This window comes from Meleagris gallopavo, chromosome 22, assembly GCF_905368555.1.
Source record: "Meleagris gallopavo chromosome 22, MGAL_WU_HG_1.1, whole genome shotgun sequence".
In the NCBI taxonomy this organism is placed as follows: Eukaryota; Metazoa; Chordata; class Aves; order Galliformes; family Phasianidae; genus Meleagris; species Meleagris gallopavo.
This window is the reverse complement of record NC_139425.1, coordinates 2,481,292-2,496,189: the sequence shown is the minus strand read 5'-3', so window position 1 is coordinate 2,496,189 and position 14,898 is coordinate 2,481,292. Positions and strand designations below refer to the sequence as shown.

The window sequence follows — 14,898 nt, the reverse complement described above, 5'->3', positions numbered from 1 at the left end:
GCACTGCTCATCTGCTCCACCTGGCTGCTGGGTACGTGGCAAGTATCTAGTTGAAAAAGATATTCTGATGGGAGAATTTCTAATAAATTTGTCTGCACCTTCATAACCTGGGAGAGAGGGAACAAAAATCAGCACCGAAGAACTTCCAAAGTTCCAGTGGTATTTCAAGCCTTGATTTTCAGGCTCACTGCTCAGGGTGGCAATGAGAGACACCGTAATTTTGAAGGAAGGATTCATTACCATTATTATGAAGGCACAAAGGGCTGAAGGAGGTGTGGAATGGAGGTAGGGATAGTAAAAAGCCATAAAAGAAACATTTGACAAATAGAGTGGGATGGGGAAAGAAGAGCTCCCCCCTGCCCCGGCAGCCTGCAGTGGAAGACGCCTTGTCCATCGCTTTCCCCATTCCAAAGAGATGGACTCCCCACAGCCGATGCTGCTGCCATGCTGTCACTGCTGAGCCTTTCCACCACTTTGTGCCATCTCCATTACAAACACAGCCTGCTCCCTTTGGGCTGGCAGAGGGTTTTTAGGCTGCAAAGCTGATTGAGTCTGCACACCAGGAAAGCCATCAGCTCCAGCTGGGAGTGCGTTAGCAGCAGCGGCTGTGCTGGCAATCATTTTACACACGGAGGGAAATTCCATTCAGTGTGTCTTGCTTCTGGAATTGCTGCTGGTCCTGGAAAGCCCTTAGGGATGCTGGTGCTTGCTGCATCCTGCTGCTCCTTCCCCACCGAGGGGTCATAGGGAATCCCGCACACACGTGGGGATCCCCCTCCATCCCACTGCAGTTGCTGTTAGCTGGTGAATCGCTGTAATTTTTCTGCTTTTAATTGGTTTTCTGTGCAGTCCCAGAGGAGGGTTCAGCAATTAGAGGTGTCTGTGCACTCTGATGCCACGCAGGGCTTTGCTAACTCTGCAGACTTTAATAGCTAATTCAGCAGCACTCAGAGAAATGGAAGTGTAATTAATAGCCTGCGCAAAAACCTTCACCTGGCTTTATTTAGATTACTCTTTTATTGGCCTTAATGTGGCCCGTTTCTGTTAAGGTGTAACTGGTTGTCAGCCTCATACTGGAGAGCAAAGGGACGAGTCCAGGGTGAACAATCTGCAATTTATCATCCGGCTGTGAGGGCAAGAGGATTGGCTCTTCCTCTTGTTAAGTGCACGGTGTCATTCACAGCTCTACCTCCATCCTTGTCTCAGGAGTGTTTTACGGCATATCCCATTTTATTGCCATAATTAATTTGTGAACTTCACCTCCAGAACTGCTCCAACCATACTCTGAGTCAATTCTAGATGGCATTTTTCCTTCATTTGGAGCCAGAGCAAGTGATCAGCTGTAGATAATTAACGAGAAGAGTTTTGCAGCTCTCCATGGTGGTTTAGCATCTAATAGCTAGATCTAGCAGCTCAGAACCAGGTGAAGGCAGCAGGCATGCTTGCAGCAGCCATGGGAACACACTGCATTCAGGGTGCTCCTGGATCCCATTCACAGAGATGCAGTCCCAGCAGGCAGGAGGGAATGAGGAGTAGGAGAGGAAATTTGTCTTCTTGCACATGGAGTTTGCAGAGAACACCAAACTGGTAGAACCCCTTGTACACATCCTGTGTCTGCTTGGGGATAAAGGGATACGTAGGTGTCTGGAAGAGGACTGAAGGTGACCTGCCTGTCTTGGAAATTTCCACTGATGGAATTTGTCTTTTCACACTGATGGTGTAGTGGGAATTTTAGGCAGAACTTCATTTCAGCGCTGCTTGCTGCTGCGTGAATCTGTGAATTTGAACAGCTTTGCACAGTTTTGGTTTATTAGTTTGAATTGGAGTGACTCATTCTTTCATTTTGCTGAAAGAATTATCATAACCATGCTATGTTACCACATCCCATTGCAGTATCAGTGATGTTCATGAGCTCATATACGCTCAGAAGTACAGGAGGAACAGCTCAGGATTTCATTCTGCAAACCTTGGCTCCGGAAAGAGCCAGGAAAGCACATAACCCTGGCACACAGATGGCATTTCTCTAACTCTAACTTTCTTTTGCCATTCTAGTTTGATGGGGAGAACATGTACATGGGAATGAACGACAATACCCAGGAGTTTCTGTCGGCAAATCAGGTAAGTGTTGTTGGGGTTGGGTGGGTTGTGTGCGCAGGGTGGGGGAGGCTTCCTATGAGATGTAGGCCATGGCAAAGCTCAAGTGTTGGGACATCTGCAGGAATCCCTGCTCCTGGGACAGCAGAAGGGTGCACAGAGGAGGTCAGCATCCTTCAGTGTAAATGGAGGATTTACACTGAAGGATGTTTCTAGAGGTGAGGTTTCTGAGCACTGTGTGTAGTGTGGGTGCCTCTCTCTGCCCCCACACAGAGCATTTCCTGTAGTTGAATGGGTTGACAGTGAGCTGGCTTGGGGAGAAGAAAGGAATCAAAGGTTTCCTGTTCTGGAGCTATGAACCCTCGTGGAGAGGATCAGAATAGAGCCGTTCATGTCTCACAGGGGTCTTTGTGAACTCATAGAGCAGGAATGGCTCTTCAGTGAACCCTGAATGTGTATAGATGAATACGTGCATGTAGGCACATGCCTAGGTCTTGCTGGGAGGGGAGAATTTCAGCCCGTGCTTACCTGTCCTAACTGGGAGGTCAGAGGTGGTCCCACTTGTGTTCTGTGATCCTTGGCATGAAGCTTCTCACCAAAAGGGAAAACATAAGTTTGTCACTAATATTCTAATTTAATCCCTCACTTTGGGATTGAGTTGAGCCACTTCATTGTTTCGCCACAGCTATGGGCAGTGCAGACTGTGATGAGTCCAGTGTGAACTCAGTGCAGTGCAAGGCCACGAAAGACAGCTGGGTGAAGATTTCCATCTATCCCCAAATGCTGCTGGAGCTGCATAGGCTGAGATGTCAGTTGCTGCTAGGGTTGGGAGTTGCCATAGCATTGCTATAAATTAGGAGACTGGTGAACATCTAACTTGGGTACCTATGATGAAAAAATATCTGTATATCAAACAGGAAGAAAACCTGTTGTTCATCCTCTTAGAGTGTGAGACCACACTGGAGGAGGGTTGTCCTTGTGCAAGAAGTATTTCCAAGAGTGGGGAAGGAGTTGCAAACTTTGCACTCTAAGGTGATTCAGCTGTTCAAACACGTGTCAACCAACCCAGGCACTGCTTGTAGTCAGCACTGGTAATTATCACAGGTTGAGTAAAGGCAGAAGGGAACAGGGTGGCCCCAGGGTGCTGCAGGTTGGGGTTCAGCTTCATCCCATCCTGCGCTGCCCAGAGCATCTGGACAGGTGATGGGACCATCAGAAATGAGCAGCAGCTTCTTTGCAAAGCAGTTAATAAACTTATGGGTTACTCTACATTGTGCTTTTCCCTCCTATGGACTGTGCCCTGAGTTCAGCTGTGGGCGATTGGTGACAGCCTGTCTGGGACTGCTTTGTGCCCCGGGGCACTCTGTGGGGTGGGGAGCATCGTGGTGAGGAGTTCAGGGACCTCTCGTGCCCCTTCTGAGACTTCTCTCATCATCACCATCAGTTCGCATCCCCCTGTGTACTCTCAACATCAGTGCCTGTTTACCACTGAGCACTTCATAGCACTGGTCATGACTTTATTACTAATAATACAGTGTCTCTAATGAAATGAGGAATACAGATGTTTTTTATTGTTTTCTCAACCTGCTGGAACCTGAATGAGTATGTTAAACAGCAGGAGAGCATTTTCACAGCCCTATTTGAGAGGCAGCTAAATCATCAGCCTCTGGATGCCCACACAACACAGGTGGGATAGTGATTGGTCCACAGCACCTGTGGGGATAAAGACAAGTCCTGCACACTAATTACAGGAGCCAGCACACCGTAATTGATGGATATGATGTTCTTCCCCTTGTTGTGGTCCTAAGCTGCTTGGTCACAATGTGCACCATTAGGCACGGCCACCACAGATGGAGCTTCACCAGGGCTGGATGTTCACACTGCTCTGGGACTTGCCTTTTGCTTCTGGGTCTGTAGTTTGCATTTTCTGGTGATTTTTCTTTCATAATATATAGGGAGAGTTAGGTGCAAAGCAGAATTCAGTTTACCACATCTCCTCCCATTTAAATGGCTCCTGTCCATCACAGTAATGTTTTACATTTCTCATCCAGAGACACAGCAACTGCTTAAGCTCTGGAGCCATCCCTTCCCATCACACAGATAAGCTTATTCTCATTTTACCACTGCAGAGCTTGTAGTTAGGGCAGCTCTGGTGCTGAGCAGTCCCTGGAAAGCGTCGTGAAGCTGCAGCATCCCAACATCAACATCACCTTCTCACAGCCACTTCCACAGTCTTCATCCTAAGGAGTCTCTCATGGCAGGAGGGGAAGGCAGGATGGCTTCCCTCTCCTTCTTCTCCTGCAGTGCTGAGCTGCTAACTTGTATGAACAAACTGCCATGAGCATTGTAAAGCCAGCTGATCTGCTTTCCTCTTAATCTTCTTTTATGTGATTGCTTGCGTGCTGTACTCCACGTTTCTTGTTTTCATCCCCAAAGGGGTTTGTCTCAACTGAGAGCTAAATGCAGAAATGCAGGAACCTAAAACACAATGAGAGCACTGACAGATCCGTACCTGCGCCGGCACAGGCTGCTTGGGGAAAATAATTCCTCTTGTTCCATCAAATAGCAGGGACATTTGACCCCAGAAATGAGTCAAATGTGAAATGTAACTCAACCCCCAGCAGGAGCCAGATCATAAATGCAAGCTGACATCTGATCAAACAGTCATGGACATCTGACCCCTGAGATGAGTGAGAGATCTGTCGTGTCTCCTGAATCAGCAGAGCATCATTCCTCACCCCTGCCCATTTTCAGTCTTTCCTTCCCCACCTCCAAATGAAGACAAGGAAAAATCCCAAGAAATGCACAGAACCATAACCAGGTCACATATCATGAAAGAGATGCAACAGTGCTGTTAAAAGTCAGTAAGGGAAGGCATTCATTGAGTCCTTTCTGATGGGGAAAGTAACTTCAAGTAGGGCAAAATCTGCAATTGGGTGGGATTGGGTTGGGTTTGGCTTTGAGATGTGGGCGATCCCACGAATGCTGTCATGCTGATGGGTACATTTGCCAGATTTCTCCTCTTCCATCACCTTTCTCTGTCTGCTCCTGGGTCAGTGGGTGCTTCAAAGGAGCAAAGAGCTCATTACTTACCACTGGGCACTTTTGATCTTAATCCCAGGAGCTTTCTGCGCACGCCTTGTTCCAGCTGAGCAGCACTCTGGTTTCTATACCGACAAGTTAATTTGTGCAACTCCTTGTGCAAACACTGTTACACACCAGTGTCATTTATTCAAGGATGCTTTGCCATAAGCAGCTCCTTCCCTTTGTGGCTGAGAGCACAGCAAGGACCCCACTGCTGTGTCTGTGGGTGTTTAACATAGTCTCGTTAATTTTACACGATATTTTCTTGTGGCATAGAGTAAAGCTGGGGTTTCTCTTGCTGTATGCAAGTCGGCAGGAGCGCAGCTGAATCAGTGCACTGGGGAAATGGAGTTAAGAAGGGTTAGATTTGTCGTACACACACATATACATCTGTTTTCAGATGTGTCCCTTTACAAATGTTAGCACGAGTTTACACATGCCTGCCCATTTCTGCACGCATGGAATCCATCTGCGCCTGTATGTGTGCTTGGATGTGGATAAATCAACATTTATCTATTGTGTCTATTGCCCTTTATCTGTTTATCTCCATACATCTTCAAGCTGGGGTCTGTATCAGCCATAATAGATACAGTGAGTCGCTGATCTGCTGGGTCAAATGGTCAGGGCTCCTTGATCAGCCGTCAGGATGCATTACAGCAGGGCCTCCGGTGGGGCTTGAATTACAACTTACATTTGACTCATTTCTGGGGTCAAAACGTCCCTCTTATTTGACCAAATGACAGAAATTGTATAATTTGTATATATCCCTGAGCCATATGTGCTCTGAGTGCCACTCTAATGTGTTTTATAAAGGCACAGCTGTCTTGGTGACTTATTTAAAATGGGATTTTGAAGTAGTGTTCTTGCCATTTAATGTCCTCATTCAGGGTTACACAAGGTTTATCAAATGATAAATAACATTTAGAACATTTGTTTTAGCATAACAATGGGTTTGCTAGTTATAAGGAACTAGACGTCACAATAAAGCTGTGTTTGGTAAATAAGCAATAATGTAGAAGGCAACTGAAGGCATAATTAGAAATTAATGACAGCATGGGAAGCCTCCAATACCTTCCTGGCGTGCCGCGAGTGCTGAGACGAGACAGAGCTCCTCCTGGCAGGCTCTGCTATAAAACATGCCATCAAACCTTGTCACAATCCTGGCAGACATGCCGCACTCCCACCTCCCAGGCCTCCCACCCAGCTCAGCTGAATCGTGGAGAAATAGCAACAGTTGGTAAAATAAAACCAGTCTCCAGCAGATACCTGGGGGCGAGCAGCAGTGGTCTGGTCCATGGTGAGCGTGCAGCCTGAAGCACACATTGCTGGGCGGCCAGGAGCCACCACCTGGGAGGGCAATTAGGGGCTGCTAATGAAGACACTGCATCCTTCCCTAGTGCCTGCTGCTTTCCCTGGTGGTTGGGCTAGATAATCTTAGTGGTCTTTTCCATCCTTAATGATTCTATGGTTCCTCCCGGAACTGGAGGGCAGGACCAATGTGGACATTTTTCCCTTGTGTTTTGCCTTCATCACTGACTTTGGTGAGGATGCTCCATTGCTGGCAGTGCAGTTGTTGGGGGATAATGTGTGCTTGTGTTGTTTTGTCCCTCACCTCCCGGGACGTGTGAATTTGGAGGAGTTTTCAGCTATTTGTCCCTGACAAATTGCCTGAGGCTTATGAGCCTCAGCATGAGCTTATGAGCTTGCAGCATGTTGTTCATGGTGACCACCGTTGCTGCTCGGACCTGGCTTTCCTCCAGAAGGAAGGCTGGGAGATGACCACACACGTGGCTGAGCAGGACCATAGGCAACTCTTCCCTTGACTCATCCTACTAAAGACTACACAGCCTGGTGGTGGAGGAAAGCTCAGAGCCCACCGTGGCGTGGCTGTAATTTCCACTCTAGTCCCTGGATGAACTTTTGGAGTTGATGATCCTTATGGATCCCTTCCAACTTGGGAGATTTTATGATTCAAAGGAGTGTGATTGGCCTTTACATCTGGAAAAAAACCACAAGTTTGTTTTAAACTGGAGGAGATAGGTCTCAGGGTCTTTGTAATCTCTTTATCTTGGCTGTGTATTGATCACAGGAGCAGATGATGGTCAGATGATGGTCAGTGTTAGAGAAAATCACTGACATTAGTAGAAGAATGTTGAAGAGGGGACTCTGGCCCCCAGGCATGGAGAGCTCTGATGCTCCTGAAGGTCTACTGGTATCATGCACCTTGCCTTGTATGTGACTTTCTTGCCTATATATGCATGTATGTCTCTCTCTTTCTATAGATAATATATGTATATATATATCTAAAGATCCCTGGTGAAGAGAAGTGAGCTCTGTGCGGATTTGAAGTTGAAAGGAAGGACTAAACTGTGCTGGCAGTGTGGTGGAAGTCATAGTGTGCACTGCAGCAGTACTAAGATTTTACTTCTTTTCTGCTGCTCTTAAAGCAGTGCTGTGTAATTTCATATGTTGTGCTAGAGAATAAAAAATAGAGAGAAGACATTGATAGATATTAAACGCCTTTTTTGGCAGACAATTCAAGAGAAATCTCATGTACTATTTTAGAATGAACAGTAGAGTGTTACATGTCATTTATTACAATCAGCAGCTAATGGAAACCCTTCCAGATGGGGTTTTGGAGGTGAGCACAACTATAGCTGATAATCCAGGCTCGTGAATTTTGTATGAACTCTTATGTGACAGTGAAATTTTTGAAAAGTGAAGTCAGGAAGCAATTCCTGTAACTTCATCTTAGCAACCAAAGCTTCCATTGCTGGTGTAGTGCTTGAACAGTACAAGAATAAAAAAAATGCATGGGTGTTATAAAGCAACATCATCTTCAACCCTTGTTCTCAAAGAACTCCTAAGTTGTTAACAATAGGGTGTCTGAAAAACATCACAAAGTGAAAAACTAGTATGACTGAGCAGGTCTGAGACCAAGTGAATCATCTTTGTTTCTTATGCACTTATTCTCGGGGGGAAAAAAAAAGCATCTTATACAACTGACGAGATCTGTTAGGTGGTGTGGAAAGTGTTTTGTAGGGAGAGAAAACTGTGAGGTCATTGTGGTGATTGAAAATTTCTTCTCAGAAAGAGTGGTCGGGCATTGGCACGGCTGCCAGGGATGTGGTGGAGTCACCATCCCTGGAGGTATTGAAGAAAGATGGAGATGTGGCACTTGGGGTGATGGTTTACTGATGGTGATGGTTGGATTTGATCTTAGAGGTCTTTTTCAGCCTTAAGGATTCTGAGATTCCGTGATTCCAAGCATCTGGTCAGGCTGAGTCATGCTGGAGGAGACCCGCTGGGATGCGGTGTGGCTCCCATGGCATAAGGAGCGCATGGGCTGGCTGTCTAGCAATGCTGATGAGCTGTTAAAGCCAGCTGACAGCTAATAAAATAGCAGCAAAATATAGAGGAAGATGGTATGCAGCCAACAACATTTATCACTTTATCAAAGATTTCCTACTGCGCTCCGTGCCACTGGAAGTGAGTGCACGTGGTGCCTGCAGAGCTGCTGCCTTTGATGCAATCTGTGGGGGAACCTGGGCAGCTCCGGGGGGAGCAGCTCACACTTCTGAACCCCCAGCATCGCATTGATATGATGCTGTGCCTGCTGAAAAACCTCCACTCCTGCCCCTCTGGCCAGCCACTGCTCTTGAGAGCCAAATTACTGCTGTGAAGCCATGTGATGGCTTCCGTGGGGCTACCGTGCTCGCTCGCAGTTGCTGAGCTCTGATTGCATCATTATTTCTAAGGTCTGACAAGCAAGATGTTCTGCTATGCCCTGTTGGGGGGTGTTGGTTTTGGCTCCTGCTCGTGAATGCAGAGGTTTGTTTGCTTCTGATGTGGACCTCTGGGGAGTGGCTTTGGGAAATGGTGTTTATTTGGGGAACTGTAGCATCGTGGGCTGCAGAATACTGAAAAAAATTCCAGGTCTTGTGCTCTTGGGATTTCCTTTCCCAAGTGATGGATTACTTCTCCTGGCCCATCAGAGCCTGTGTTTGGGTCTGCGGCCACTGCGGGGCGATTAGCTGGGGAACTGCTTGCTTCCAGCAGGAAAATGCCGCTTGCCACTTCAGAGTTTGGATGGAGGCCTGTGCAAACAGGAAGGCACCTCTGTGGCCACAGGACGAGCTCTGTGTTCCCCAAGGGTGTGGGGCTGCCTGGGTGTGTGCAGGGTGGGCTCAGCCCCAAAGCTGCTCTTCCACAACCCTGGCTCACACCAGGTTTGCTGCAAAATCTATATGCTCATGCAGTTGGGCAGGAGAGCAGACCTGACAGTTTGTCCATCTGAAAGGTGATGGCATAAAAAGTGGCAAAGTTGAGCCAGAGCACTGCGTTCAGCTCACGTGCCCATTGCCTGCATCACGGCTCTGCTCACTGACCACAGTGACACTGCTGTCATGGGCAGCAACCACTGAGATTCATCTCAGACCAGGAAATTCATCAGCAGTCACCAAAAGAGTCTGTGCTCGTGCTGTGTGCTCAGGTCTATACATTTGTGTACACTGTAAAGGGCAAAATATGACTTGACTTTTATTACTTTAATTAAAACATGAGTGAAGGGTATGAGATTCATATTAAACTCTATTTTCCAGGCTGCTGTGTGAAGGGCTAACTGATCTGATTACCATGAAGATTACAAACTATCAAAGTGAAAAAGAGCTTTTTGCAAGTATTTCATATTAAACCTTCAAACATAACACTTTAAGAATAATTATGGTTGTATTACGGGAAAATGATTCATGAATTCTGAATAAATATAAGACCCTTAAAGGGAAATGTTCCAAGACCACAGTTTTCGTTCCAATCTGATGAAATTTAGTATCATTTTGCAGCTGTAGAATAAAATGAAAAATATATATATATGTACATAGGCTGTATTGAGTATATGTCAGACTAAACTAATGAGATTTTTTTCATCAACTCTGAGCACGCACGCACAAATGGAACAGCCATTCTCATTTTCTGTAATAGAAAGCAGCGAGGAGAAGGGAGAAAGAATCTCACTGCTCACAAGCCTTTATTCTACCCTTGATTGTTAAATAATATATTTTAAGTTCTCGTGGCCTGACTGCAGAATGTTTGAACTGACATTAATGGGGACAGGAGAGAAGAGAGGCAGCTAAAGGGGAAAAAAAAGTGAGGAAGGGCCAGGACTGGGGATTTTATTGGTATTCCCAGTGGGCTGTAATAAAGATACTTTTCACACAATACAGTGAATGTTTACAGCAGACAATTTAGTTTCCTTCCAACAATTATGAGAGAAATTGAATCTCAGGAAATGTTAGTTTTCCCTAAAATTAGACATAACAATAAAGATAGCCCTGCAAGTTTATTAAGGAGGGAAGAAAAGAAAAGCCATCAATCTCTGGAAGACAATTTAGCAAATTTATTTTAAGAATTCCAGCTAACTTCCAAAGCAAACACATAGCCATGCAGCAGAGCCTCGTGCTGGGCACTGCCATTTTCCCAGGCTCCAGCAATCCCCAGCGCAGTCTGGAAGCAAGCAACCATTGGGTGCCCATTTCCACCACGGTCCTGGCTGGTGCAGGAGGTGCACTGCACCCCATCAGGAAGTGTTTGCTCCCCTGAGCATTGAAAGCTGCATGTTTTCGCATGAATATCTGCATGCCTTCTTGCAGGTGCTGTCAGCTTTGATGCGTGTGCAAATGTGATGTTTCTGCACAAATGGTCTGCGTGCAGTTCCATGGGTTTGCTAACATGAAGGACTAGCTGGGAAAACGCTGCAGAGTCAGCTTTTAAGGTTTTCCTGAGAAAATTGGTCATGAAATGTCAAGAGAAGAAATGAAGGGAGGGGATGGGAATTATTGGGTGCTCAAATGCCGCTTCAGGAATGAATTCATTGTGCTCACAGAGCAATGCTGGGGGTGAAAAGAGAAAGCCCTCTGTGAAATGCAGAATATTCTGCATCTCTTTGAGCTGCTCGTACTTGGGTGCTAAGTTTTTGAAACACTGTGCTGCCATTGGAAGATGCCATGCAATCCCTTTACTTGCCCTGTTTTCCTGACCTCTGCATCAAGTGTTTGTCTCACAGCTTCCAATCTCTATTGTTTGTTATTAAGAGCAGGGGCAGGAGCTTCTCTGGTGATCTTCTTTCAGAGAGCCTGTTCCATTTTGGTCACATTTGGGTGTTCCTGCAATGCTCTTTTTTGGTTAACACCCAGAAGGGCGCTGGGTACGTGGTTTGGTGCCCTTCTGAGCAATAGAAACACTCAGCTCTGAGTTTGTGAACATATTTATGTCTTGTCCACACTTTAAAAGATGACAGCAGAAGCCATTGAGTGGTCAGGGCAAATCTGAGTTTGTACCTTCGGTTTGTTGTTTCTGCTTTCAGCCCACATTGTGCCAGGATCTTCTCTAGTTGGGTTGGAGCTTGATGATCTTTAAGGTCCTTTCCAATCAAAGCCACTCTTTGATTCTGTGGTTGTAGTTACTCATTTTGTCCCGATCACTTCTTCTCTAGAAGGTATTTCATGAGCATCTGTGAGTTAGGACATAGATGAGCCACTCAGAGCGATGTGTGTGATCCTAGCTTTTTTTAGGTTCTATACATAAGCTTATTTTTATTAAAGAAAAAAAAAATGTTAGAGTTGTTAAAGATAAAATCTTCTTTTTTCCTCCAAATTTACATATTGGAGGCTTAAGGTTGAGATTTTCACTCCTACGCTGGGGATTTGGAGACTTGGCTGTGTACCAGGTTACGGTTCTCATCATTTTGTCATGAGTCTCTTGGTGCTTCGTGCTTTCCCTAACAGCCCAGCACCTTTGTGCTCCTGCGACATGACAGCTTCTGCTTTGGATAAGTGTGTGAATGAATAAAATTCTAGTGCTGGTGGTGATGGAGGAAGGCTTGTAGCTGAGCTCTTGGAAGCTCAGTAAACTCAAAAGAAGCAAAGAGAGATCCCAGTTGATGGCTTTAACCTCTCACAGATGGGGCAGGCTGGAGCATGGATGAATTTTGCATATTCAGGGTCTGCAAGGAGGGAAGCATCCCAGTTCCAAAGGCAGTCTTTAACTTCTCTTTTGCCCTACCAGTCCAGGTCACATTCAGCTCCAAACTGACATTACCTGCCCTGGTTTGGAGGCAGTGCTTGCCTGAACCCAGTTGTTGAGCTTAGCATCAGGGATGCTTCTGCCATCTCCTCTCAGGACTGACTCAGTGTCTGGTGTCGTTGCTTCTCCTGGTGCTCAGGGCCAGGTCTGGGGCTGAGGGGCTTCAGGATAACGTGGGAGGCTGATTTATTGCTCCAGGGCTTCCAGTTAATTTCCTTTTCCCATTTCGACCACTTCCTGGCAGTCTGAAATGTTATGCAGGGGATGGGCTGGTAAAGGATATCGAGCTGCTCTCAGGGATGGAGAGGAGAAAGGAGAGGGGAGAGCGTGGCATGTCACAAAGCACTGATATGTTTTCAATTTTAATAATAAAGAAGGAGGTAAGCAGCACCTTAGCTACTAAGGTGACAGGTGCATAAGAAGCACTGAATAAATACATAAAACATATTTGCTGTAGGCATTTGTCGCTGGAAGTTTAAACATTAAACATGCCTGCTTCGTCTGATACCATAATAAAGCAGGGATGTTCCCAGAGCCATTAGCTTGCTCTGACTGCAGCTTTACATCTTCACTAGATGTACCATGGAAGCTGCATTGTGTCAGCGATGCCTCAGCGAGTTTTGCCCCCAGAAGGAGAAGTGAGTGAGTTCTGGGGGTGATTTCAGGTGCCCTTTTGTGGAGCTTATTTCCCCTTTCATACTGATGTTTTGGTGCTGTTTCCTGGGAATCACTGGGCAGGGCCCCTCTCTGCCTTTGTGCCTATTACCTTGTGGCTGAACGGTGCAGATAAACAGGTTTGTGTCTTTACTTTTTGAAATGACAGGATAAGGCGGAAAGCAGATACTCAATCCATTAAGAAATAACTAGGTGGGTGATTCACTACCATTTGTGTAAATGCTAACTCTGCTCTGCCCGCACAATTTATTAGTACTTCACAGGAGGAAAAAAAAATTATTTTAATCTCATAATGGATGATGAGCTGTGAAATTGCTTCTGCAGCAGCTGGGCACCCTGGGGGAGGTGCTAGCTTACACACATTATGCAGGCTCTCCCCACTTCTCCCCGTCCTTGTGCTAATCAGACACGTCGAGTCTGGGCGATGGGAGGGGGCCGTGCTGCTGCTCGTGGGCTTTATTGCCTTTTTGCATCATGCATACATGCATATATCATTTTCTTGTCAATCTGACTTGGGGCCCCAGGTGGAACTGGGGAAACACGTGGGTCCAAAGTTGGAACCTGTTTGTGGTGAGCGATGCTTTGGGCAGCGCAGGTCCCAGCCCCAGCTCACATTAAGTAACAGAAATTTAGCAGATGACATGGGGCTGTGCATCCAGCTCTCAAAGTGGAAAACTTGCTACAGAGCACCCATCCAAAGTGCGGCACAAAGTCTGTTTTAAACTCAATGGAAAAACAAAATGAAAACTGAAAGGGGATAAGCATGGTACAGAATAAAGTTTTCTTCCTGCTCTGAGTCCTGCTTGTTCGACTGAAGCCAGGTTGAATTAATTTCTTAGAGTGCTTTTTGCTAATTCTTCCCCGCATGCACTCCATTAGTGTTTGCAGGCTGCCTTATCTCTTGACCTGCTTACAGTGCATTATACATCATTATGTAATGTACCCTTGGCTCAATGCGGAATACCAAATCCATCCAGCCCAACAATGAATTTCTGTGAAGTGCGCTGATCTTATTATGCAAGTTCAGTATGCCATGAGACAAAAAAGGCAATTATGTAAAGTCTGTACTCCTCAAATAATTCCCAGAAACGCGTGATATTCTTGAGTAGAATATTATCATATTCCTTGTATTGACTTCCAGCCCAGAGCCCAGGAAAACAAAGCAAAGGGTTTGTATTTGTCCGATCTGGTCGATCTAATTTTAGATCCCTATTGGCTCCTCTCTGCCTGAATGTGCAGTCCCTACAGAATATACTTTAAAATCAAGCTAAATCTTTATAAACAATTGTGAGACAGATGACAGAGGGTGTGCTTTGCTGACATGGAACAGAGCTTGCACATCTCCAAGCTTCCCCTGGAACTCTGCCATGTTTATTTCGAAAGACTGGGGAAGAACTGCTACAAAAATGTGCTGCATTATCTACCCATGCTCAGGGTAGATACTGCAGTTAGATATTACTGCAGGTGAAAAAGAGCAGCTGTGCATGAAATACGCCTTCTAGTCCTGCTAATGAAGATACAACAGAGGGGTTTTAGCTCTGGCTCTTGCCAGTATTTGCATGAGCCAGTATCGAGTGCTCCTGAAAATGCCATCAGCAGACTTGGAGCCGTGTATCCCAGGTGTGTGTTTAGAGGGGGAAGGTCTGTGCTGTAGGAACGTGGTGTTGTCTTCAGTGCTGGAGGTGGGAGTTCAGAGGCAGCAGTTCCATGTGAGTCCCATCGTGGCTGGGGCAGCACGGGCAGGGTAGGGCACTGCAAAGCAGGAGTTTGGGGCATGTTTTGTAAGGAGCATGCGGAGCTCCCCGCTGCTGGATACTGATGTCCAGAACTTAATAGGAATGCAGGGAGGTGGAAGGTTAATAAAAACAGATGAGAGAGGTGAAAGTAAGGGATGAGTTGTTCTGGTATCTGAGGGGCTTCAAGAAGCACTCCCCACAGGTTTGTATATCTCCTCCAAAATGCTTG

The 14,898-nt window shown here is 46.1% G+C and overlaps 1 protein-coding gene across 4 annotated transcripts in view; it reads left to right on the top strand.

Annotated features, from left to right (window-relative positions):
* The window catches only part of TOX2 (TOX high mobility group box family member 2), a 113,775-nt gene that overhangs the window by 41,916 nt on the left and 56,961 nt on the right, over positions 1-14,898 (top strand). For 3 of the 4 annotated variants that reach the window (XM_085241524.1, XM_085241525.1, XM_085241526.1), the window contains exon 2: positions 2,053-2,118. The exons of the other annotated variant lie outside the window; for it this stretch is intronic. In XM_085241524.1, coding sequence (XP_085097650.1) covers positions 2,053-2,118 — 66 coding nt within the window. The remainder of the gene's footprint in view (positions 1-2,052; positions 2,119-14,898) is intronic. 4 annotated transcript variants of the gene reach the window in all.